This window comes from Trematomus bernacchii, unplaced genomic scaffold (genome assembly GCF_902827165.1).
Source record: "Trematomus bernacchii unplaced genomic scaffold, fTreBer1.1, whole genome shotgun sequence".
In the NCBI taxonomy this organism is placed as follows: Eukaryota; Metazoa; Chordata; class Actinopteri; order Perciformes; family Nototheniidae; genus Trematomus; species Trematomus bernacchii.
Genome location: NW_022987720.1, coordinates 27,064,148 through 27,088,733, shown reverse-complemented (window position 1 = coordinate 27,088,733; position 24,586 = coordinate 27,064,148). Strand labels below are relative to the sequence as shown.

The window sequence follows — 24,586 nt, the reverse complement described above, 5'->3', positions numbered from 1 at the left end:
TTTTAGCAACACGTTTGAATTATTCAGGGTTTTTATGATTATTTTGTGCAATGTGACTGTTAATCGGACTGGGTCACTAAAGTCAGTTAAAGCGGTTGAACCCATTACCTCGCGCCAGGAAAAGCGGAAATAGACGGGAATACGTATAGGACCATTTTATCAGATTTGGGTTTGTAAACAATGGCCAGTGTTGGGCAAGTTACTTCCAAAATGTAATACATTACATATGACTTATTACTGTCTTTTTTAAGTAATAAGTTATATTACAATATTACTGTCTCTGAAATGTAATGAGTTACACTACTTTTATATTACTTTTGAGTTACTTTCACCAAAATAACCGCAAAATAATGGCTAGGTATTTTAAATGCTAAAATGTAGTTTAGTGCAGCAACTGTGTAGGCCCCAAGAAAACATGATGTAACTTTAGAAAACAAAGTTCCTGTTTGAAATAACTCCAGGTTTAATAATCTGTTCAGAGTTAAACAGGGTTTTAAAGGTCTCCTATCATACAGTCTATGGTAGGCCCTTAACTTTTTTAATAAAAGTTGTTAGCAGCCTTAACAACTTTTATTACAAGGCTTAGTTGAATACTCGATTCTGATTGGTCAATTCCGTTGCTAAGGAGAATCAAGAAAGAGAAAGTAAAAGAGAGTAAAAGACGGAGCGCTGGACGTCAGATAAATGAACAGAAGAAGACAGACAAGAAGTAAACACTCACAGGAACACGGTATGGGCTCTGCAGTGTTTAAGGACCTACAAAAGGCTTTCGACACTGTCAATCACCCCATTCTGATTGACAAGCTAAAAGCAATTGGTTTTGATAAACTATCGGTGAGCTGGATGCAATCCTACCTGGAGGGGAGAGAACAGATGGTGGAGGTAAACGGTACTCTGTCCCCCCCCCTCCCAGTGAGCTGTGGTGTTCCACAAGGAAGCATATTAGGTCCGTTACTGTTCCTAATTTATGCAAATGACATGTCATCAGCATGTGACTGCAACTTGTTCCTGTTCGCGGACGACTCAGCCCTGCTGGTCTCTGACAGGAGCAGATTGCAGGTTGAAAAAAACCCTCAGCTCCGAGCTCGGCAGAATCTGCACCTGGCTCGCCGATAATAAATTATCATTACACCTGGGTAAAACAGAGTCCATTCTCTTCGGTTCGAAACATAATCTCAGCAAATCCGACGACTTCTCAGTTGCAGTGGGTGACATTATTGTCACAAGTAAGAAGGAAATTACATACCTAGGATCTATTCTTGAGGCAAACCTCTCCTGTGACAAAATGGCATCCAATGTAATAAAAAAAGTCAATCAAAGAACTAGATTCCTATACCGGATCTCCTCTCTGGTAAACAAAAACACCCTGAAAACTCTGGCAGGAGCACTCATTCAAGGGTACTATGACTATGCTTGCACGTCATGGTACCATAGCACCTCCAAGGCGCTAAAAATAAAACTTCAAACATCGCAAAATAAACTGGTCAGACTACTGCTTGACCTTTCATCTAGAACCCACCTCACCTCTGCCCACTTTGACAACCTAGGATGGCTTAGAGTAGACGACAGAGTACAGCTACTTGCAATGGGCCTGGTCTACAAGATCCACTACACCTCTATGGTACCCATGTACATGTCAAAATTCTTCCCAAAGGTCAAGGAATACCATGATCATAACACCAGAGGGAGCTCCACAAATCATGTAAAACCCAGATTTGGCACAAAAAAAGGGGAATACACGTTTCGCAATTATGCCACATCAAGGTGGAACGCTCTTCCCACAACTGTAAAGGAAAGTAAAACTATACTTACCTTCAAAACCTCTCTTAAAGAGCACCTTCGGGGGAAAGCATTACAAAACTGGCCCCGGTAATGGTACAAATCTCAACCTGTCGTACAATGGACAGCTTCCCCCCCCCATCTATGTATATACTCGCATTTTAGACTCTGTTACTAACTGTATATCTGTAGACTTGGTATGTCTTAAATGTCCGGTTAGGATGTATTAGAACGAAATCTAAAATGAAAATTGTAAATAAGCCATCTGTATGTAAAAAACCACCTGTATGTAAATTGTAAATAAGCCATCTGTATGTCAAATATGTCTTATATGTCTTAAATGATATGATGAATTGGAAATGGGGGACCCTGATGTAAACAAGACGAAAGTCTTTCTCTGGTCTGCATCCCCTTAACAATTGTATGTTTTGAGCTGTACTGTACTGTACCCAATATACAAGCTGTTAATAAACTTTTCAATCAATCAATCAAACCGTAAAGTTGTTGTCGCAGTTCCAGCCGTTGGTGCGCCGTGGAACAGAGTTCTTTTTTTTCTTAGCGGAAGAAATACGATCATTTTTAGTCAATACAATAATTTCAATTAATATTGGGAGTCGATTCCTTAGTTTGTTTAGTATCTGGCCATGTAATAAGCGGGATAATGTGCAGCGACTTTGTCATTATGGGGAAAAGAACACCCTTCAGGCTCATCAAGATCAGTCTGACTGATTACGTAAACACCAGGTTTACTAATCGACAAAACAAAACACCATTTCATTTCGGGTTAAAATGAGTTGTAACTGCGTTACTGAGAATTGTAACGGGTAGTATATTACCCAAATGTCATTAGTAATGCGTTACATTACTTCGTTACAGCAAAAAGTAATACATTACTGTAACTCCGTTACTTTTGTAACAACACTGACAATGGCCCGTAGTCTCTGTTTGGTGTAAAAATTGTAATCTTTCCTGCAGAAAGGACCGTGTTTTAGCGGTCGGAATTAGCCCTAAAACTTCCACGTTTAGGGGATTTATTTGTTTTAGATATCAAAAAGAAAATGAAATAGGCCAACAGGAGGAACCTGTCTCCTATGGGCGGGACTACGTAATGACCTGTATAGAAACAATAGCAATCTGTATTTCACACTGCTGGTACCGAGGAACTCTTAATTTAAAATATAAAACTCCAAAATGCAACTTTAAAATACCAAAAACATATAGGATAAGTTGAACGAATGTATAATATGGCAAGGGCCACATGAGAATAAATAAAATAGGATGTTACCAAAAGTAATTTCAATTTTTTTTTAACTTTTGGTCACATTTTTCTCATGTGAGATTTAGGAGCCAAACGTAAGGGTATGTGTGAGTTTTGTGTAATTATGTGTAGGCATTTCCTTACTAGGTAAATACTGCCAGGATACTGTAAGCCTGTACAACATACTGTATCCTGCCTTTATTACATTTCCTATGCATAATGTCACTTTCATTCTCCTTCCTTGGCAGTCAGGAGTCAGGACCGGGCGAGTGGACCCATCTGAGTGAAATCTACATCACATTGAACATCCCTCCTAAAAAACCATCTTGGCATCCGGAGGGTGAACACTGTAAACACTGACATAACAAAGAATCAATGGAAGAAGTTGATGTAAACAACCTCAACATCATGCCTTGTGCTGAGCAGGAGGATCAGGGGAATCGTAAGTATGAAAATGAACTCTTATATATTTCAGTTGGTCTCTCTGTTTTCAGATGTCCATAGACAAAAGCCAAAATTATTTAAAATAAACTGAACTTAATTTACAAGGATTTAAGCTGACTTTTTAACTGTTTATTTGTGTGTGTTATGTCTTAAACTGAAGCCTCTAAGCAAATCACCTCATGTCCTCTTTTTATTTCAATAATAGTTACACATTGAAGCAAAATTAACTCTATGATGGCATCAAACTAATCTGCTTTCCATTGTGTAGAAAACAGCCCGATAAATTGTGTAACTTGAATATGAAAAATGTTGTAAAACCTAAGCATACACATTGAGTTTGACCCATAAGTCAGGGTAACAATATAAAAAAATAGTCAGTATAACATTTCATTTGGTGAATACTCAAAAAATAAATAAAATACCTATGCATTTTTGGGTTAAAATGTCATAGTGTTCACCTCTTGCACGCCTGTTATGGTGAATGCACAGTGGCAGTACATTACTCAAATAACGTACTATACTTGTAGCACCATTTAAAAATATTTTGAGCGAGGCAACTTTACAATTTCTACTCTCTCTATGGACCTCTAGAATTTTAGCCTTTGCAGACCATTTACATGCACAAAAAACGGATATAACACACTACAGGAAAGGAAAACCCACAAAAAGCAGAATAAGGCCCCTTTAAGGATGATATGGTCCTCAAGATGTTGGAAAAAATCCCCTATTTCTGCTAAATAAACCATTTCAAACATGTTGGTGATAACACTTGCATGCGTTTACTTAAGTTAAGTCTTGAATGCCAAACTTTGTCTTGTACTGAAGTATTTTCATAGTGTGGTACTTTTACTGCAGTAAAGGAAGTAAATACGTCTTACGCCACCGCTTATGGACCACCATTATAACCACTATTTAAACACTTAAATAAAGCTAGCTGGGCTTCAACAAAAATGAGTAATGCACTCAAAGCTAAGCAGATTGTGCCCGTCTTGTAAAATCTTTCCCATTTCGCCATTTGTTGAATTCACAGATGTGCCGCCCCTGAGGATCATGCTTCTTGGGAAGAGCGGGGTCGGCAAGAGCTCGAGTGGGAACACCCTCGTCGGAAAACAGGTGTTTCTATCAGACATGAGGCTGAAGAGAGTCACTCGATACTGTGAGGCGGGGAGTGGGACAGTCAAGGATGTTCCCGTCTCTGTGAAAGGGGAAACAAAGGATGTGCCTGTCACTGTGATTGACACTCCCGGACTTTTTGAGACAAATCGCAACAAGGAGGCACTAGTGCGGGATATTCTGAAATGTGTCAAACTCCAGGAACCAGGAACCCACGTTTTTGTGTTGGTTGTCCCGGTAGGAAGGATGACTCAGGAAGACGAAGACACCAACTCCCTGCTGGAGGAAATGTTTGGCCCGAGGATTTGGGACTACACCATCGTGCTGTTCACCCATGGGGATCGTCTGGAAGGTAAAACGATAAACGGCGTCATCACCGAGAGTGACGACAAACTCCGCAACTTCCTACGAAAGTGCAGCGGTGGCTTTCACGTCTTCGACAACAAGAACCCGCAGGACCAGGACCAAGTGACCAGCTTCCTGGAAAAGATCCAGACCTTGGTGGCCCTGAATGGAGGGCAACATTACAAAACAGATCTGTATCCAAAGCAGGAGAGGAAGATAAGAGAAATACAGGAGAGCCTCCTGGCAGAGAGCGCTAAGGAGATACACGCCAAAGAGAAACAGCTGAGAGAGCATTTCAGGGGGGAAGACCTGGAAAAAGAGTTGATCGAGATGTGGAGAAAAGAAGAGGACAGAGCAAGAGAGGGTGCAGAGAAATACCTCTGCAAGAATTCCTACTTTTGGACTTTCATTCTCTTCCTGGTAGGAATAGCACTGCTATGTTTCTATTTTAAGACACCAGTTGAGTTGATTCTGGTGGTATTTTTGATTTTGATTGTGATTGTGTTTTTCCTCAAGAAATGGTTTATTCGTCCAGCTATATCAGGAAGAAATCCACAGCTTTTTAAGAAAAGGCAATAGGATTTAGTGTGTTTTGAGATAGTGAAGCTCATCCAGAATGCAGTTGCATGATTGGTCGCTCACTTGCTCACTTGACCCATGAAACCGTTCAACAAAAACCCACCTGTTTGCTATCCTGACTTCAAAATGCTGGAACGATTTCCCATTGGCATCAGGACAGCAGGAAGTCTACACATCTTCCGTTGCAAACTATTTCAACTTTACCTACGCTTAATCAAGGATTTAGTATAAAAAAAGGGTTCAGAGAATGATATACACCTGACTTCCTACATTTACATTAGATAAAAAAACAAATAAACCAGTATTCAGAATTTGAAACGGCATATTCAGATTTTGGCCATGTGTATCATTTTCTGATAAAGATGTGTGCGAAATGACCATATTTATCAAGTTTTAGGAGGGTTCGTTGGTGATGTATTTAGTGAATTTGGAATATGCATCTTAATAAGGGATTTTTACCGCTTTTGCAACACATCGCAGCGGCAACTTTTTCAGAAGGTGGTTGATCAAAGAGGGATTTGCGTTCAACTGGTCGATACAAGGGCCCCACCACTCATTCAGTTAATCGGAATTTAATATTAATCCGAACTATTGCAAGAGCCGAGTATAATGACAAAAACTATATATGTTGTGTTTGTTTAAATATTCATTATCAGTGGGCTAATTAGTTATTAAGTCTCTAATGGATGTTCAACTATTGCTGCTGATTTTTCTTTCAGTTTTTTTAAACATGTTTGATTTTCCCACTTCCTTGTCTATCACATATAACCTTAAAGAGAGCTAGCTAATCATATATTATGTTTAAGGTGGTATTTTGTGTCAAAAATAACTTCTGGGTGTTAAATCTGGGTGTTTTGTGATTATAATGCAGTGTGCAATGTGACTGTAAATATGATGGGATGGCGACCTCTGGTGGTTTCTTTAACACATTAACATGACATCGGACCAGTCAGTTTGAGTCAGTTACTTAGTTGTTTCTGTTTACTTTCCTCTGTTTTGGAACAGCAGTGGTAAGACACTCTTTTCTGATTTCATTTTGTCAATGCTTATTCTGGTGATTTTCTTTTTTTTTAACAAATGTTCTGATTTCACGTAATACATTTTTGTAAAAAGAATGTACATGGACAAAATAAACAGACATACTTTCAGACTGCTGTGTATGCTGAGAAGCTCAATATCTTTGAGAATGTACAGTATTGCAAGACTGTCCTAGCAGCGTATATACTATATACAGTATAGCTATCTTTAATATATATTCAACAATATACTGTCTCCTTCCTGCAGCATATAATACACTTTATCATATCATACTGAGCAACCATCTCACATAAACATATTTACATCATATAATGTATGATATACTTTAGGTGTCTATATTAACAAATACACTGATAAACATAAACTCATAAAACACCACTAGTGACCAATAGGCATATCATGTATTTATTTTTGCTATGTTTGTAAATGTCTTGTTCTTATATGTTGTATTGTGAGGGACTACGGATGGAAACTAGCTCAAAGCTAAAATCCGGCATATTTACACTTGACGCATTATTTGTTTAAAGTGTTCATTAATGTGCATTGTCCCTGTTCAAATAAACGATTAAAATAAATGCATCTCAAATTACAGTGGGACATAATAACGTTGGTTATGAAACCTTATTAAAACACACACGTATATACCGCCTGTGTCAACAACAATAGTAATGGCTACGATATGTAATATACACAGAGGTGGGAGACGTACTCAGATCTTGTACTTGATTAAAAGTAGAAGTACTCAGATCTTGCTATTCAGTAAAAGTAGAAGTACCAGAGTGCAATAAACTTTATTGCAGGGGTGTCAAACTCAAGGCCCGTGGTCAAAATCCGGCCCACAGCCTCATTGTATCTGGCCCGCAAGAGCTTGCAAAGAATATAATATACAATGGTGTAATTGTTGAATATTTGCTTTCAATTATTTGCCCTAGACTTCTGCTTTCAGACGTCGTTATTTATGAAGTTATTACCAGAACTGATAATAGTCCAATGCAGAGCCAATAATGTAATATAATACATTATTTCATATATATCATATATTTACATATGTATATTTATATAGTCTTAAAGGTCCCATGTCATGCTTTTCCGGTTATTACCCGTCCCCTTGTGTGTTATGAAGGTTTTTATGTATGTAAACGGTCTGCAAAGTCACAAACCCTCAAAGTACACCCTGTAGCGAGTACAACTCTAACACAGAAAAGACCTGTCTATGCTGCCCCAGAACGCCTCGTTGGAGATTTCTCTTTTTCTTCCTTGGTACAGTGACGTGCCAATCCGTGGAGCCGCTATGTTACGTCCGCGGAGCCGTTACGTTAAGTCCGTGGATTGGTCCAAATGGACCAATCCGCGGACTTCCTCACACACACACACTCAATCTTTTCTCAGCTGCTGCTCCGCCGATTTCTCCTCCCTGAGACGGCGGGACGCGGCGAGGCTGTGAGTCGGTGTGTGAGCACACACACAAACTCCCAGCCAGGCTGCGGGTGTGTGTGTGTGTTCGGGCTGGGTTTCGCTGTGTCTCGCTGTGTCTCGCTGTCTCGCAGACGGCCACTGGGCTCATAGGGAGGGGGGGGCAGGAGCTCCAACAAGCCGTTTAGGACAGAGAGTGAATACACATACTATATGCTGTATGAGAAACCAATGTGAGTTTGGAAAATTGCACAATATAAATCTATTTTAGTATACCTCAACAATGGAATTATGATCAGTAGAAATGGTCATGACATGGGACCTTTAAAGTTACAACCGGCCCTTTGAGTACAAACATAATGCTAATGGTTTTGGTTAGTTAAAGTTTTCACACTAAGCAGTTTGATCAGATTAAACTGAAATGGTTTCCCTGTTGTTTTTTTATTAGCATGGTTCAGTAGCATACATGATGTTTAAAGCATGTGACTTTCATTTTAAGAAATTAACCAACACAAACGGTTACATTCTTGACCATTATATTGCGCTTTAATGTTGGCAATTCTTTTTTCGGAAGGGGATTTTGCAGACCTTTGGACCTGTACACATGGAAAACCTTAACTTTTGTGCCAGTATCCAGCCTTTATTACATTTCCTTCGCATCATCACATTCATTTTTTTGTCTGAAGTGGCAGGACAGGCAACTGGAGAGTGGACCGATCGAAATAAAATAAACTTTAATAAGAACTATATTTCTCAGAATCAGTCTCTCTATATTCAGAAAGTGTAAAACAGCCTTGACATCAGGCCTGCATGGTGCTGAGCAAGAGGATCAGGGGCAGGGGCGGACTGGCCATCGGGCCGTTCGGGACGAATCCCGATGGGCCGGGTACTGAAGTGGGCCGGTCGGACGATGTGGGCCGGTCGGATAAGTATGAACTATGACTCTGCTTTTTAGACAAATTATTAACATTATTCAAAATCATACAGGTGAATAATAAAGTGTGTTTGTCTTTCTGAAACCAAAGCTTCTTTATTTAAAGCAAACTAAGTAAAATAAATGCCTGGTCACTTATTTTAGCAACACGTTTGAATTATTCAGAGTTTTTATGATTATTTTGTGCAATGTGACTGTTAATGCGATGGTGAGTGGTGACCTCTGATGGTTTCTTTAAAACATGAATATGTGTCTCTGCTGGGTGGACTTTAAAAGAGCTGAACATCATCGAGGTGAGTCAGTAAATGAGTTTCTGTTTCACTTCCTTTGTTTTGGGAACAGCAGCGGTAAGACTCTCTCGTTATTCTGGGGATTCTTAGACAAATGTTATGCTGGTTATTTCTTCTGGTTTTTTCTCGTACTGCATTTTGGTAAAACAAATGTAACTACTCGACACAACTGCTGTGTTACTGTGTGCTGCTCATCAGTCATAGTAGCCATGTCTGTGTGAGCTGTGTATGTTTTACGTTAACTCCCTCTCTAACTTTCCATAACATTCAGGTGGAGAATATTGACTTGTCTCGCGGATTTCAGCTTTTTTAGATGATTTTACTTCAACTTGATATCGGACTCAGTGGCGGAGCTGGCACCCCTACTTACCACGGCCATGCTTCGTTGTTACTTTGCCTGTGGGAATAAGAAAAAAATAGTTAGATATACTGAATATTATTTGATCTATTCCACCACTAGCTTAATCCCAAATAATGTAGAGGTGTGTCGTAGGTGTGCCTTAAATAACCCCTTATTTTCTAGTGAGATGTATTTTTATGTTCATATAATAGTGATTTTAATGCCACCCCAAAATAAACGGGATGCTCTCTTTTCCTCTCCCTCCTGACAGCCTCGTGCAGCTCGCTGAACCTGTAATAAGTGACCCGACAGTAAAGAATAAATATATTTCTTATAACTAGTTTAGCTAGTTCCAGAGTAGATAAACTAGCTAAGTGTGTGTGTTAGGTTTAACTCTTAGTGTATTTTGCTCCGCTCAACGGTCCCAGCGGCGGAGCTGTGATCCAGAAGAGCTGCGTGTTCTCCGTCAGCAGCAGCTGATCTGTATGGGCTCAGAACAGTCTCTTAATACACACATGCACACAGAAGGATTCACACTTGTATTTCATGATCCGCAAAAGGAGTCACACCTGTATTTCCGGATCCACACTTGTGTTTTTCAATGCACAAATAAATGTGTTCCGTTTCATATAGGCCTACATGTAAATAATATCTAAATACAGAAAAAAGTTTTACATAATGTATTTTTGATCCACACATATTTGTTTTCCTTTTAAAACCGCAAACACAAACCGCTTTCTGTGCATGGATCGCTGTGCATTCGTGTGTGGGTTTTTTGAGACTCCCCTGACGGTCACCCGATTCGTAATTTTTTCTATCTATAGCCAATCAGATGTCTCTGACAAAAGAAAATCGCCACTCTCAGTACAGCGCCACTTTCCGAAGAAGAAATGCACGCATATACAATATTTTATATTATTATTATTATTATTAATAATAATATATTGTAACGGACTGGTTATAGAGTGGCGAAGTCCCGCCCATCTACTTCCGACCCATGGGACCTTATTTCGGAAAAATTATGCATTGAAGTCAATGGGGAGAGAAAGATTATCTTTCGATCCCGTTTGAATTGTGCCACGAATTACACATATGATGTTTGTCAATCTTAAATAATAATTTCCATGTCAAAAAAGTCACAGTTTGTCGTAAAACTGTTTAAATATAAGACTATGAAAAATACGCAACTAGAAAGACTACAAATCCCAGAATCCCGGTCCCGCATGCTGGCTCTTACGAACCGACTAACTCCCCTTGTGTGTATGTACAGCTCTCAACATGCCCAGACTTGTAGTGATTTTTACCTCTTTTAATACTTTTCGCCTCATTCTGAAAGAAAGAAGTTAAATGTGCCAACGTGACGGCCATCTTGGTGTGTGGTGCGAGACGGGAGATGTAGTTCATTGAGCGGTTCACACCAAAAAAAGTGTTACTTCACAGTTTTACGACACATTTTTATTTTTTTGACTTGTAAAATTATCTTTTAAATTGACAAACATCATATGTGTAATTCGTGGCACAATTCAAACGGGATCAAAAGATAATCTTTCTCTCTCCATTGACTTCAATGCATAACTTTTCCGAAATAAGGTCCCATGGAGGTCCACCGGAAGGGGAGGGACTTCGCCTCTCTATAATGTTGATGTTTGATGTGTTTGTTGTTCAGAGTTTGTTTGCATTTTACAGAGTGTCAGTGAACGTGCCACTGTTTTGATGGACGGTTCTTGTGACCTGTAGCTGTGGGTTTGGGTGGGAGAGTGTTGTCTGGTTGGTTGGGGCTGGAAGAGGGAGGTTCCTGGAGGGAGAGACGCGGGAAGCGAGGGAAGAGCTAGCGGGATATGTGACGGAGAGTGAGAATACGACAGGGTTAGTGGATTGTTTTGGCGTGGTTATGGCCAACAGTAACCTGTGATCTGTATAATAAACTCCCGGATAAAGGACAAACCAAGCCTCCTTGTGTTCCTGTAGCGAGACGCTACAATATATATATAAATAAAGACATCTTGTATTTGAGTTACACCCGCTATTGATTAATTTAGTCAACATTGGACCTTGACACCGACCACATATCAGATCTAGCTAGTTCTAGCTAATGATATGACTGCCTGCTTATCAAAGGACCTAAAGAATAAGCGTTGCTTGGCAACGGCGTGTGGCCGCAAAGTATAGCGCAGCATTATGCATATGTTTATATGAGGGGTCAAAATCCCATGCTCTTAAAATGCTCATATATATTTTTCTCTTCATTCCCCACGCCCCAAAATAAATAAATATACAAATGTTAGGAAAATTAACGAAGTTTGAGCAGTGTGGGTTACATATTATTTCAACACGTGAAGTGTAATAACTGCAGTTTGCCTCCCTGTCAGAATGACAAAGATCCTCAGTGAAGCACAAGCCCATGTTTCTCACTAAATTGTAAGTACAACTTATTAAAAAGATCAGTTCAATGCAACTAATGTCGTCTTAGTGTTATTGCATGATGTTAAAATTGGTTTGCCATGAATTTAGTGATGGATTGTAAACATTTGAAATGTAGCATTTAAGTGTTTCTCAGTTACAAAGTTGTTGTTTTAATAAATCAGACACTGATGGTGCAGCACTTTACTGTACCTCTTTATATAGGCATTTTTTCCCTAACAAATTGTTTTTGCGCTCATCAGGGGGTAGGCTACTTGGCTGAATTTATTTTCCGAAGGGGGTACATTATTGAAAAAAGTTTGAGAACCACTGGCTTAAAGTAATGTTGTACAATTACAACCGGGGGCCTTACAGGGTTAAGGGCTATTGTTTATTGTTATTTACTTTAAGATGTTTATTCTTAACCAATCATTTAATTTAAAAACTCTTATTTAAATGATGTGTGTGTGTCTCTGTTTTCCTGATGATACACTGAGAGAATGAGCTCATAGGGCTGCTGATCACCATAAGCTAAACAGTCTGTATATTGCACTACATTTGTATAATGTAAGCTTCGTTGCATAGCCGTGGGAACATGTTTCAAATGGGGGGTGCTGTGGGGATGGCACCAGGGCCGGTTCTGACCAATTTGCTGCCCTAGGCAATATTTTTGCTGGTTCATTTATATCTTATTTGACCAGTTAACATTTATTTATTTATCCATATTTTTGTTAGATTTCCGGCTTTTTCTACTGTTTGTCCCACTCATCTCTTACTTTTTTTCGTCGAGTAGTTGACTTTCGTGGGTTTATTCGGACCGACCTGAGAGAGTTGGTTAACTTGCGTCTTCTCACTCCACCATCATACCGTATTTTTTAATCTCTCCAATTTTAAAGGATATTGTTGGTTTACTGTCCTATAGTATACATTGGAATGATTTCAAACCTGTTTTTATTTATCCTAATAATTATAAAGGTGTGCCTTGGAAATATTTGTTTACATAAATTGTGATAAAACCATTTGAGACCCACTGAGATAACTTAGACTAAAGTGAAATATCTAAACACTCAGAGTCCTTTACCTCACTGAGCCTCTCAGGGCAAATGGAAAATGTAACCGGGGTGAAAAGGGTGTTATCTTTACTTAATTATGAATGTGAACAGTTGTATCAACAGCTTTTACAATGTGCTGCTGACTACTGGAAAGTGGTTCTATTTCATCCCTACTGACCGCCAGAGGCGGTGCTTTAGCACTGGATATATCCATCGCACGCATGCGCAGTTCGAGTACCTAATAACAACAAAGTCACCTGTGACCCACGTGACGATGGCTACATAGGCCGGCGTCATTAGCGGGTCCTTTTCCTTTTCATTTTCTCGCTTCCCGAGAGTACCGTGGTTGCATTTTTGTAACCTACAGCGTTAGATCCAAGGATTTCCCCGCATACAGCCGACTGCGTGCAGTTTCGCGACTATTCCAGTCGGGGCTACGGGCTACCTGTCCCCCAGGAGCTGTGGCCGGCTACGCGCATTTTTTTATGGATTTTTTGTCAAAGCACTTAAGATATTCATTGCTATCGGGATGTTGAGAGCATTCCATGGAATATAACAAAAAGTGTATCTCGAGCCGGTTTCTCAAACTTACCTACCCTACCTTTAACCAGCAACACCAATAAAATACTGCTTCACATAAATGCATCGCAAATAATCATCAGTTTTTATTCAATGCATATAGAAGCAACTGAACCACACATCAACATTTCATCCATGCATTTCTTCACTTGTCAGTTGTTGTTCAAGCTCTCAAACAAGGGGGCAGTACATCACATTGGCTCTTTTTGCTGCTACTTTGACAACATGGTTGCAACCGCTTTTGTTTTCGTGCTGTTGATGCCAATTTTCCTTTTTTTCTATAGTGAGTTGATGATTTCACAAACTAAGAGTGAGGTACATTTTCGCCTCGTCAATTTTCCATCCAAATGAAGCAACATTTCTAAATCATTTTCAGACAAATTTGACTACACATGTTAGTGTTGTTAGATCTTATTGTCTTATATTTTTGTACAGCACTTTGAATTGCCTTGTGTTTAAAGGTGCTATATAAATAAACTTGCCTCGCCTTGCCTAGTGATGACTCAAAATCTACTAGGATTAATAAATGTCCAAAGTGTCTATTACGTTAGTAGGAAATCCGACCTAGAGCAATTGAGCATTGGAATAGAACATGTTGTTTCATAAGGCCCAATGAGAACAAACACGAGGCAGAATCTAAACAGGAAAGTGTAAAAACATGTTGAATCATTAAACATCTGATTGAACAAGAACAAGACACACCTAGTTTTTGTTTTTCTAAAAACAAAACAATGAGGTAGATAATTGCTGTAATTTTTTTTAAGGAGGGGCAGCTTGGGCGTATTGTCGTTTTTACTTTGCCTGTGGGAATAAGAAAAAAATAGTTAGATATACTGAATATTATTTGATCTATTCCACCACTAGCTTAATCCCAAATAATGTAGAGGTGTGTTGTAGGTGCCTTAAATAACCCCTTATTTTCTAGTGAGATGTATTTTTATGTTCATATAATAGTGATTTCAATGCCACCCCAAAATGATCACTGGTTCCATCCTGGCCACCCCACTGAAAATGTCCTGGCTCCGCCACTGCCACAAATGCGGCCTTCTTTTCCCGGATTTGGAAGATACATCTGATGTATCCTCCGCGGTCTACCATATCCCAGGATGCAATGCGCGGCGGTGACGAGTGAGGTTTTTTTTAAAGAAAATGCCTTCCAACGTACCGGCAGCAGCAGAAGCTTCGGCAGGAGCTGGGGTTGTTTTTAAATGTAAGTATAGGGTTTCAACTCACCCAAATAGTAAACAACATAAAAACAGTAAACCGATTTGACTTTTTTATTTAAAGATACGGGCGATCGGAGATGTCTTCTTTATATTACATACATAAAATAATATGAAGTGAAAACATTTCGACAGGTTGTAAACCCTGTTTGGTTTTCATATTGTTGGGATTCATTAAAAAGCTAATTTATTTATTTAACTGCTTTTGTTTTACAAATCTTACTGCAACAATTTGTTTTGATAGGGAGCAAGGAGCAGACTGCTCAATTTATACAAATGCGTGGAGAGAATGAATCCCTCTTCACCGGGGCCAAATTCTCTGCGAACATTAGCCTCTTTCACACCAAGTACTTTGCCGTACTTAGTTCCCAGTACTTAGTCCCGCCGAACTCTTTAGTCCCGGAACTGTCCTAGTAGATCGCGTTCACACCGGAATAAGTCCCTGAGGAAGGATTATGCAAATGAAGCCGCTGACGTCACTTCTTCTTCTGCTTTGGGTTTACTGGCAGGCCGCAAACAACTTCACGGCATATACTTCCACCCGAAGTCCCGAAGTCCCGGGTAAATCGCCAGAAGCGCAGACACCTCCTCATCACTCCACCGCTCCCACGTTTTATTTTGTGTTGCCATAAGTTAGTCTCTCTCCGTTGGTGCGCTGGGCTAATGCTAATAATGCTAATGCGAGCAAATAAAATGGCGGCTTCACAAAACTTGTCAGAGTTTTACTGGGCGTCGTTTGCAATTCGTCCAGCCAATCAGAAATTGTTAGTGTGGCCGACACACCCAGGAACCTTTTTTCTACCCAGGAAAGTACCACCTCTCTAGCAGGGACTGAAAAGGGGTGAAAAGGTCGCAGGAACCAGGTTCTAGTTCCAGATCTTTTTGGTGTGAACGCAAAATCCCAGGAACTATCGGAACTATTCCTGGGAAAAGTACTCCAAGTATTGCTTGGAGGTAAGGCACAATATCCAGTTTGTATCGTTCTTATTTTATTAATCATCCCTCATTTCATACAGTCCATTCTAATAAGACAACTAGTATATGGGGCAATACCTTATTTTCTTTGTTGTATTTGTGAAGGGATGTCTCATGCCACCATTCGAAAAAAAATGATTTCTTCCTTAGTGTCTGTATCCTTGTGACATTGTTATTGTTTTATTCATAATACTAGATGTTTTACTATACTCTCTGTGATTAGGACGGTTTTGGAAGATATGGGCCTGTAGGGAAGTGTAACTCCCCTGCAAGCTAAGAAGAAGTGGGACAATCTTAAACAACTATATAAAGTATGTGAGTTTTACAAGTAAATAAACACTTTTGCTGACATTTGTTTATCTGCTGTTGTTTTTTTTTTACTGCCATGATTGTTTTACTCTGCCTTTAGGATTGCAAATACCCAGGGTCAGGCGAGGCAGTTGATGGGAAACCCACTGCTGCAACTTGGCCGTGGTTTGTCCAAATGGATGAGATATTAGGACAAAGGCCCTCCATCTGCCCGCCTGTCCTAATATCCTCTACTCCAGAGGACACGCCACAGCCAAGTTCAGCAGTGGGGGACCAAGAGGAGGAGGAAGAGCAGCAGGACGAGGATCAGGTTGAGGCAGGGCCATCACGGCCTAAAAGAAAAAGAAAAGATGGGCTAATGGACCTCATCAGAGAGGACATGAAGCTGCAGAGGGAGGCAGAGGAGAGGAGAGCCCAGGAGAGCAGGGAGAACCTTAATAGGCTTTTTTCTCTCCTGGAAAAATAAGCAGATAAATAAAAATAGGTAATAAGCAATATGAAACATTTGATTTATTTTAGGGAACAACATACAAATAAAACAACATACAAATAAAACAACATTTAAACTATATACACATTCGGGCTGAGCCGGGAGTCCCAGGTGGTGCTGCTGGACCTGGATGGGCTGCCACAATTAGGACCCTGGTGTCCTCTGATGGTGGATGGGGCTTCATTTTGGGTGGTCTCCAAAGCTGTTGGGGATGCTTCTCTCCACTGTACATCGGATTGTCCATTAGGGCTAGGGTTCGCAGGGGGGACGCAATCGACGTCTTCCATGTCACTAAGATGTTTTCAGCAGCAGATAAGCACCGAATAGTCAACGACTGGAACAGTCTTCCAGATAATGTAGTGACAGCTCCGAGAATAGACGCATTCTGGAAAGACCACCCTTGTTTGTATGACTGGGAAGACGACTCGAGACTTATCCTACAACGATAGGTCTGGAGTAATAGTCTGTAATAAAAGTTTGATTAGGAGGATGATAATGATGATAAAAGCAGAGATCTGGTCATAGGGGCCAACTGGCCCGCGATCAGTAACATCATAAACAATTAAATGTTTTCAATTTTAAAACGATAATCAAATATCCACTCGTATTTTGTTTTTATACTACTCGCGGTACCGGGCGCGCGACAGGAAAGCGGAAATAAACAATAATACAAATATTTTTTAATATTTTTTAAACTGCCAGATATATTTAGGCTATATATGCGTTTATCGGAGCGATACATTAATCGTGAGAGTGAGAGTTTGGGAAGCTTATGAACCCCTAGAAACAACAGGACTCTGTATTGCCATTCTTGCACTCTCGATTTTAAACATACAAATCTTACATTTTAAAACCAATTACTTTATACGAGGAAAATCACAAGGTTGATAAAATGTCACATTCGTTGAAGTGTGTTTCTTTTACCTGTTACACACATGATTAGGTTTAGAATTGTGAAGGTTGTCCCTTCTTATACACCCTTTCAGGTAGTTTGGATACTACTAGAATATGTTTACATGTAATGTAAATAATGTAGGCTACTGTATCTAGGCCAAACTAAAATAATACTATAGTGTTAAAAACAGTGGTTTTGATTGATTGATTGAAAAGTTTATTAACAGCTTGTATATTGGGTACAGTACAGTACAGCTCAAAACATACAATTGTTAAGGGGATGCAGACCAGAGAAAGACTTTCGTCTTGTTTACATCAGGGTGTTAAGTAACTAAGTACATTTACTCAAGTACTGTACTTAAGTACAAGTTTGAGGTACTTGTACTTTACTTGAATACTTACATTTTATGCTACTTTACTACAATTCAGAGGTACATCGTTTACTCTTATTCCACTACATTTATTTAATAGCTTTAGTTACTTTGCAGATTTGGATAAATGATGTTAATGACCTGACTTTTACTTATTACAGAGTATTCCTACACTGTGTTACTTCTACTTTTACTTGAGTACAAGAGGTGAGTACTTCTCCCACCTCTGGTTAAAAATGACTGTAGAACATTATTATTTGAACACCCTGTCATGCTATTGGGCCTTTTCAGATGAAAAATGTTATATCCTGTTCTTTACTTAAATGACTTTTATCCAATTGAAAACACTTTCAACACAATACACGTTTTAAAATGAAACAACTTAACATTGTGAATGCAGTCTAAGATGTTATCTGTTGTTTGTTTCAAAACAGAAGAATGGAGCAGAAAAGATCTCGGAATCGACTCGATTCTGAGGACGAAGAAGAAGAATATTTGATCAGTAGAAGTAGCCTCAGGGACCAAAAAAGGATCAAATATGATGGAGATGACGGGGATAAGAAGAAAAGAGAAGAGGAGGAGGAAGATCAGGAAGACAATGAGCAGCCAAGCACATCCAAACACTACAAGATAACACAACAACATAGTAAATAATACATTTAGCATCCATTTATCTTTTATTTTTGACAACATGAAAATTAAAAAACAACAAGGCCTTCCCAGATGTTTTGCAATGTGCGAGACATTCTCTAAGAACATTGTCTTTGACATTAAAATACACTCAATATTTTTGCAGCTAATAAATATTCTGAAAGTTGTTAGTCATTGTTTGTTTGACAATTATGTCCATTTATGCAACATTCAGGAACCTGGAATGTAACCTGTGGAAACAAAACGGGAATCCTCTACGACGCAGAGAAGATGATGAGGGGTAAGCACACACTTGTTTTTCTATTTCCTTATTCATGATTCCTAACGCCTGTTTTGTTTTTTAACATGTGTTGCTTTATGTGTGTTTAGGTGAGGAGTGTATCAAGAGTGAGGGCCGCCGGTTCAATCCCATAGAATTTGAGATCTTTGGGGGAAAAGGAAAGAATAGAAAATGGAAACACAGTATTCAACATAAAGGAAAGCTTCTGCAGTCTTGGATTGATGTAAGATATTTGTCCTTTTATACACGTTTTATTCAAGAAAACCAGAACAAACACTTAATTGACAGCATTCTCACTATGATCACAGGAAGGTTACTTTACCAACAATACATCTAAAAGGAGAGCGACTGTAAGGGTAAATAAACTCAGAATACAATGTGATATCAATTAATGCAATATGACAGTGATGATAATGCTACATTTCCTTTATTCTCCCAGAAATGTAAGATCCCGTCCCCCGATCTCACATCAGAGAGCATGTCTGAAGGTTGGTCTCCACTTTCAACCAATCCAATTAAAGGAGAGGTGTCATACTTTTCCGGTTATTACCCGTCCCCTTGTGTGTTATGAAGGTTTCTATGCATGTAAACGGTGTGCAGAGTCAAAACCCTCAAAGTACACCCCTGTAGCGAGTAAAACTCTAACACAGAAAATACCTCCCCAAAACGCCTCGTTGGAGATACGTCACTGTCCATTTGATTCTTCCGGGTACGGCATGATGTCATGCGGCACCCGGAACAAAATGGACCAATCTGGAAGAGCTATGGCCACACCCAGCGGCGCTGGCCGCACCCTCTGCCAGCCTAACATTTAATGTTGGAAGCTCTGGTTCAGTTCACAATCGATCCAGTCATGCCAATGCCAAGGACCTGTTTCCTGAAATGTGAGGAGAAATCTGAGCTGTTTGTCCTACCGACGGAAGAACCATGACGAAGTCAGTGGTTGAAATTTCTTTTTAACACTGGTCCTTCAGAGGTTCGAAGAACGTTACTGTGTGCGCGGCATTTCACAGACGAAAGCTTCCAAAACATTGCCCAGTTTGAGGCCGGATATGCACAGCATTTGAAACTGAATGACGATGCTATTCCTAGTTTGTTTGGACCGTTTGGAGCAGGGGAAGATTGGGTACGTTTGCATTGTTATTTGTGTATTTATCAAACAAGACTGTTTAAATGTGTAAACGTGTGTCGGACTGCTAAGGCATTTGCATAGTGCTAACTGTGCTAACTAAGTTGCTAGCGTTTCCATATATCAACTCTAATATCAGCAGATGGCCTTACATACATGTATCTCATAGCAGGAGAATGTCTGCATTCACACACAAAATACTCATAGACAGTATACTCCAGGTGATTTACCGTACGGTCAGTCGCGAAACGTAATTACATTATAGCTGGCGTTCCTAGCGTGTATGCTACCGAGCTAACCAACGGAGCGAGACATGGGTTTGCTCGGGAAAACATTGTTGTTATGCCAGCTACAATGAATGTAGCAGACTACCCGTATAAGATTGCAATTGTAAACACGTTCTTGCTAGCCTAATATGAATCACTAGCTTTTGTTCATAGTGGTTTTATTACACTAAACAAGCCATTGACACAGTGCTTACTGGGCTAACGACGTTGCTAGCGTTTAAATATATCAACTACAATGTCAGCAGATGGCCTTACATGTTTGTCATGGCAGGAGAATGTCTGCATTCACACACGGAATACTCATACAGTATACTCCGGGTGATTTACCGTACGGTCAGTACATTACAGTTGGCTTTCCTCCGAGCTACGCTGATAGCATGTATAGCTAACGAGGCTAGCTATACATGCTAGCGGAAAACAATGTATTCATGCCAGTTACAATGAATGACCGAACGTAGCAGACTACCCGTATAAGATTGCAATTATAAACACGTTATTGCTAGCCTAATATGAACCACTAGCTTTTGTTCATAGTAGTTTTATTACACTACATTATAGTTGCCGTTCCTCCGAGCTACCGTTCATATTGTGTTAGCTACCAAGGTAAACAAGAAAGCTAGGTTAGCATATTAGCTGGCAGGCTTACTGTGTTGATTAGATAGCTGGATTAGATAGATCCACACTCCTACCACAACTACTACTAACAAATCTAAAACAACTAAGTTTCTCTAATATTTTGTGATTTGCATTTGATTTCGTCTAGCCAGATCCTGGCGGACAATACATGACGGGGACGGGACTACCACAGTGATGCCTCGTCCTAAAAAGCCCCGGCTGCGATAGGCAAGATGCCGACAACGGGGAGGAATGGATGATATACCGTGTATATATGTATATTTATGTTCATTTTGTACATTTCTAAAAATAAAGTTTGATGGAAATACTTAGTATCCTTTCTTCCCTGAATTATTTGCTCCTATAACTTATCATTCATATATAGCAAACCATGATTTGATTTCTCATCAAACAGTAGTAGTTTATTACAGGTAAAAATAACTTACTCTTCAATAACAACAGTTGTAGGTACAGTTCGGTTAGTTAGCGTATAAAATATACGGCTGTACCGACGCCATTATAAGACTGATGTTCCGCTCAGATCGAGCCGAAAAAAGCACTGTTAGACATGGGCGGAGCCTCTCTGGTGGTTGACTAATCAGAACAGAGTGGCCGAGCTGACCAATCGGAGCACACTAGGCTCACAGGGAGGGGGGGGCAAGAGCTCCAACGAGCCGTTTAGTGGAGAGAGTGAATACTACTTTACAGAGATGCTGTATGCGAAACCAATGTGAGTTTGGAAAATTGCACAGTATAAATCTATTTTAGTATACCTCAACAATGTAATTATGATCAGTGGAAATGGCCATGACACCTGTCCTTTAAAATAAACTAGATTCAAATAACAACAGCGACGCAAAGACAAGAATATTCATTTGATATTTATATAGACTTACCTAGTGATGATAACTTAAAGTGCATATATCATTAAATCCCTGTCATAGAATCAGATATGGAGTCTGCAGAAGAAACAGAGGAAGATGATGGTGAAGATGGGGATCTTCTCATTGATAAAGATTTGGCAATAGAGACAGGAGAGGGAGAAAGTGGCTCCCCTCCGCTGTTAATCACACACATAACTGGAAACACCAGAGACGCTGCCTCAAACACAGCATACATTCAGGAAGTTAAGGAAGAGACTCTAGACACAGCGTGTAAGTTATTTAGAAACCATTAGAGAAGTCTTTTTAAATGTTTGTGCAAGACCACTTGGAATAATATTCTACTTCCTGTGCAGGTCCTCAGAGGAAGCTGGATGACGGTTGTCATGACGAAACAGAGGCAACAACATCTGGTCATGATGCTGCACAATTACAAGTGATGGAGACAGAAACAAGGTAAGGTGCAACACGCAAATCAACAAAGAAGCTTCATTTGCATCTAAGCAAGACATACGATTAATTTGTTCATTTGTACATTTTTGATTGTTTTCAGTTATTTATTTATTTCTATATTTGTTTATTTATGTTTCTTCCACAGGGTTCCCCAAGCCTCAAAGAGCACTCCAGTCTCCACTTCCTGTAATCTGGATACAATGGACCTTGAGCAGCTGAAGAGAGAGAAAATCAAAATGAAACTAAAGATCATGAAGTTGCAAGAGGAGTACTACACTCTGAAAATAAGGGAAATTAAAAAGTGAAATAGTTTTGCATAAAAACATGGTGAGCCTAAATGTTATCGATGACCGGTTGGACAAAAGGACAATGCAATCACAGAGGGTGTAAACCTGTATCACCGAAAATGACAAAAGTAGTTTGACACTGATAGCGAAAGACAACCAAACCTCATTTTTGTTGGTGAGAGAAAATGATTGTACTGTACAAGACAAAGACATTATCTAAAATGTGCATCAGAAGTTTACGAGGTACCAGCTGGGTTTGTTTCCTATGGCATCAAATGCCTTCCTTCAGGTTATATAAAGTAACATAACCTTTTTCAGCCTCAAACCATTCCCTTTTCCTTAACTTTTATTCTAAATCCTAACGTTAAAACATATGTTTACTGCGACTGTAGCATCACAGTTTGACTTGAAGTGACGCCATGTATTTAGGTTGGGAATGAGGAATACGTACGGGTTTGAAATAGCTTAAAATCAGTTTCAACTAAAGAAGGAGGACTTCATGTAAATCTGGTGCAAAATGTACCTACTTTGAATTGCCTTGTGTTGAAAGGTGCTATGTAAATAAACTTGCCTTGCCTTGCCTTGCCTTAAAACCTATCTACCAGTCTATATGACCTCAAAGCAAAAAAAGAAACTCACTGCAGCATCCTAAAGCAATAAAAAAGTGTGATCATATAATTATTAGTCCAAATAACCAGGTGTAGCTGAGTTAAAACAACAAATGATCCAACAATGTGTTCCCTTAATATTCTACATGTTTTCAGGAATTATAATGTTGCAACAGCGCATCTCGTTAAAGTGTTTGTTTTTAATAATAATATTAAGAATTGAGATGGCTTTTAATTGTAATTTGTTTTAAACGTCCTTTATTAAATATGTAGGTTGTCTGTAGCAGTGCCTAAATGAGATGACAGAATACAGGTGATTAATTTAAAATATATTGTATAACTTACAATGGTTTACGGTAATTTATCAACGTATTATCTAATATATGTCTATTTTTACACCTTTCTGTATGCATTTATGTAGAGGAACCATCCAGAAATGTAGCAATATCGAAATATTTTGGGATTTCTTGTAATTGTATTTTGCTGATTTTACATATATTAGTAAAGACCTAGTTAAACTTTCTTTCAGCTTTAAGAGAGGAAATGTATACATATATTGACATTTAACTCAAATGAAATGTGTGTGTAACCTTTTCATAGTGTGTGTATGATAATATCCTTGTTCTTAGTTTGAATCTTGAAGATGTTTGTTATTTAAACTGATTATATATTAGCAGGAGGTAAACAAGTGAATAGAAAACTGCGATCTGGTGACTAAAAGGCACAAATACAGAGTCTTTATTTCAGGGTACCATATTTATTCTCAAAAACAATATTTATTACCAGCCATGTTTGCATTTGTGTGTAAGATTAACAAATAGAAAGCATACCATTATTTTGTACATGTTGTATTTACAGAACGATGAGTGAGTGTAAACAGTTGTTACTATAAAGACACTATTCTGTTCCTCCTCCTCATTTTCCATCTCCTCTTCATCAAAGTATTTATCCTCCTCATCTCTGCTGACGATGTCCAAGTTGTCGTAGTCTGGGTTCCTCGCTGAAATGGAAACACAAACGCTCAATCTACACACTTTCAAAGAAACACAAGAGTTTGGTAACTTTTTCTGGACATTATCATACATGTACTTTTGTTGTTTGTTTTCTGATATGATTTTCCTTTATAAGTTTGAATATTTTCCAATAAGCCACAGTAGAATATTTATAGAATCCTTAGGGCATACATGTCAAACTCAAGGCCCGCGGGCCAAATCAGGCCCGTGGAGGATTTAATTTCGGCCCACAGGATAATTTCTAATTACTATTAGATCTGGCCCGCCGGTATATTGCACGCACACCTTCACTCAATCCTGAGGATCTCCTCAGCTCAGAGCCTGACCCCAAACATTGATGAACTTGCACTCAAGATGAGATGCCAAGTATCTGGCTTGAACTAGCATCTCAGAGCAGCACACTGAGTTTCAATGGATGTTTCCTTCTGCACTTTGTTTCTTGAGACAACAGGGCATGTTTGGTTTGTTCTTTGAGGGGAATAGTTTTTTTGAAGCTGTGGTTGGCCTGTGGAGAAATGTAATCATAAGAAATGACTCTGGAAAAGCTGCAGATAGA

The 24,586-nt window shown here is 39.2% G+C and overlaps 2 protein-coding genes across 2 annotated transcripts; both read left to right on the top strand.

Moving 5' to 3' along the window:
* Window positions 1-656: 656 nt before the first annotated feature.
* On the top strand, window positions 657-6,668 carry LOC117493380 (GTPase IMAP family member 7-like). The gene is made up of 3 exons (XM_034143906.1): window positions 657-730; window positions 3,286-3,479; window positions 4,512-6,668. Exons 2-3 carry the CDS (start codon window positions 3,413-3,415, stop codon window positions 5,516-5,518), a joined length of 1,074 nt encoding a protein of 357 aa, XP_033999797.1. The 5' UTR covers window positions 657-730; window positions 3,286-3,412; the 3' UTR covers window positions 5,519-6,668.
* A 2,573-nt stretch (window positions 6,669-9,241) lies between these two features.
* On the top strand, window positions 9,242-23,849 carry LOC117492463 (nuclear body protein SP140-like). Its single transcript, XM_034142731.1, has 9 exons — window positions 9,242-9,250; window positions 18,261-18,472; window positions 18,692-18,757; window positions 18,847-18,980; window positions 19,066-19,113; window positions 19,197-19,245; window positions 21,733-21,942; window positions 22,026-22,125; window positions 22,268-23,849. The coding sequence occupies exons 2-9, from the start codon at window positions 18,265-18,267 to the stop codon at window positions 22,425-22,427; spliced, it is 975 nt and encodes a 324-aa protein (XP_033998622.1). The 5' UTR covers window positions 9,242-9,250; window positions 18,261-18,264; the 3' UTR covers window positions 22,428-23,849.
* Window positions 23,850-24,586: the final 737 nt, after the last annotated feature.

Excerpts from the sequence above, each read along its gene's own strand:
- LOC117493380 (XM_034143906.1), top strand. The coding sequence starts at position 3,413 with ATGGAAGAAGTTGATGTAAACAACCTCAACATCATGCCTTGTGCTGAG. Across the intron at positions 3,480-4,511 it reads GCAGGAGGATCAGGGGAATC|ATGTGCCGCCCCTGAGGATC; the intron begins GTAAGTATGAAA and ends TTGAATTCACAG.
- LOC117492463 (XM_034142731.1), top strand. The coding sequence starts at position 18,265 with ATGGAGCAGAAAAGATCTCGGAATCGACTCGATTCTGAGGACGAAGAA. Across the intron at positions 18,981-19,065 it reads TTCTGCAGTCTTGGATTGAT|GAAGGTTACTTTACCAACAA; the intron begins GTAAGATATTTG and ends CTATGATCACAG. Across the intron at positions 19,114-19,196 it reads AAAGGAGAGCGACTGTAAGG|AAATGTAAGATCCCGTCCCC; the intron begins GTAAATAAACTC and ends TTATTCTCCCAG.